General features: G+C 47.3%; 1 protein-coding gene across 1 annotated transcript in view; it reads left to right on the top strand.

Moving 5' to 3' along the window:
* The window catches only part of Pmar_PMAR021599 (conserved hypothetical protein), a gene marked incomplete at its 3' end in the record, with an annotated part of 2,308 nt that extends 1,789 nt beyond the window's left edge, over positions 1-519 (top strand). Inside the window, exons 8-10 of the mRNA XM_002775063.1 lie at positions 1-101; positions 190-317; positions 427-519. The exon at positions 1-101 is cut by the window's left edge and continues 4 nt beyond it. Of these exons, the coding sequence (XP_002775109.1) occupies positions 1-101; positions 190-317; positions 427-519 (322 nt within the window). The remainder of the gene's footprint in view (positions 102-189; positions 318-426) is intronic.
* Between the last annotated feature and the right edge of the window lie 1,075 nt (positions 520-1,594).

Genomic DNA, 1,594 nt, shown 5'->3' with positions numbered 1-1,594 from the left:
GTCGATGGCTGCTGGGCAGACGGTGACGTGTGATCTACGAAATTGTACTAGTGGGTTTTTCGATAGGATCAACGAGTGGTCGGAGAAGGATACTTATCATGGTGGGTTGGGCAACAGGAAATGGTCTGTGCGGAATTTGAGGAATTGCAAGATTTGTCGAGATATCAAGATTTTCATGATGTACCTCAGGCCAGTTTGAGATGGATATTGCGTATATATCCCGCCCTAAGCTACCGGAGCATCTTGTTAAGGATCAATCACCATCGACTGACACAGCCCCTGTGCCGGAAATGGCGGTTCAGGGCACTAAGAGGAGGGTAGGATAGTGATCGACGATTTTACTTGGGGAATGACGTTGAGGAAATGGGGAATTTTCCCCCGGTGTATTGGTCAGTGCGATATAGGATACTATAGCTTACTTGATAGGTTCAGTCTGGAATGAACCTTGCGGGTCGGCCTAAGAAGGGGCGGCATTTGGAGCTTGATGTTAGTTTGAAGGGTACAGCGACGACACGTTAAAGCTTCACTAATATTCATGCTACCTGCATTGCGTTAATAATTTGGTTAATTTCCCACCGGTTCCCTTTGTTGATATTTGGTTTCGAATGGTGTCGTATGTCGCTGTAGGAGGGGGAGACGGAAGAGGCAACAAAGAGATGAGCATCGGGAGGAGGTGACCAGTGTGTTGATATCAGACTGTTAATGATGTTTCTTGAGTACTTGGGAACATCATGTTCGGGTTAATCAATATGGCGTATGGTTGTGATGAAGTGTGGGAAATGTGGTAATTCATAAGGAGGGACCCGTCGATACGTTTGCATTGGTGCGTACTCGTACAGTGTCTCTCGGTATACTCAATGGAGGTCTTCTATCAGTTTTTTGGTAGTGGAGTGAATGATCCGTAAAGGGAGTCCTCTACTGAATGCCTCTGCCGCTGTTGCTCCTGCTCTGACACCCGTATCGAGATTGGGTTATCGGAGAATCTACCGAGGTACTTAGTATGATACGGATTAGGTCCACTGCGCTCCCCTCCCCTCAGCATCGTCGAGATATCAATCACAGATGCATCCGACAGAGGCACGACCACCTAAGTTCATCATACCACCGTTCGAGGCTGATTATAAGAGAGTTTATAAGCATATGTGGAGATCCTTTCGGGTGCGCTACTCCCATCTTTTCGCGTTAGATGGATAGCTGGTATTCTCGTAGTCGTCAGGCGAGAGGCTGGTGTTACCGCTCATAGAATTTCATAAAATTTCTAAAGTTTTATCGATACATATTTTCAGTCAGTGGTGATGTGGATGCCGCCCATAGGACTCGAAGGGGATCGTATGTGAGCTGGCGTTGAATATGTCAGGATAAGAAGAGGCTACGTCTGGGGGTATTCTGTAATGTCCCTCATGGTGCAGCCAGCGAGCTGCCAGATCCGAAAATACTACGAGATTGTACGATGGAAGAGGCGCAGGTTCGATCCCTGGTTATGGACATTTTTAGATGAAGTCGCCCCCACGTGTTATCGGGCAGCTGAGAGTCAAATCAGCGATGATGAATTCTGGAGACAAATGTGTGAGCGCATACGCAAGAGCAAAGACAC

This window comes from Perkinsus marinus (genome assembly GCF_000006405.1).
Source record: "Perkinsus marinus ATCC 50983 genomic scaffold scf_1104296956762, whole genome shotgun sequence".
Lineage (NCBI taxonomy): Eukaryota > Perkinsozoa > Perkinsida > Perkinsidae > Perkinsus > Perkinsus marinus.
The sequence above is the reverse complement of the archived record's forward strand: the minus strand, read 5'-3'. Positions and strand labels throughout refer to the sequence as shown.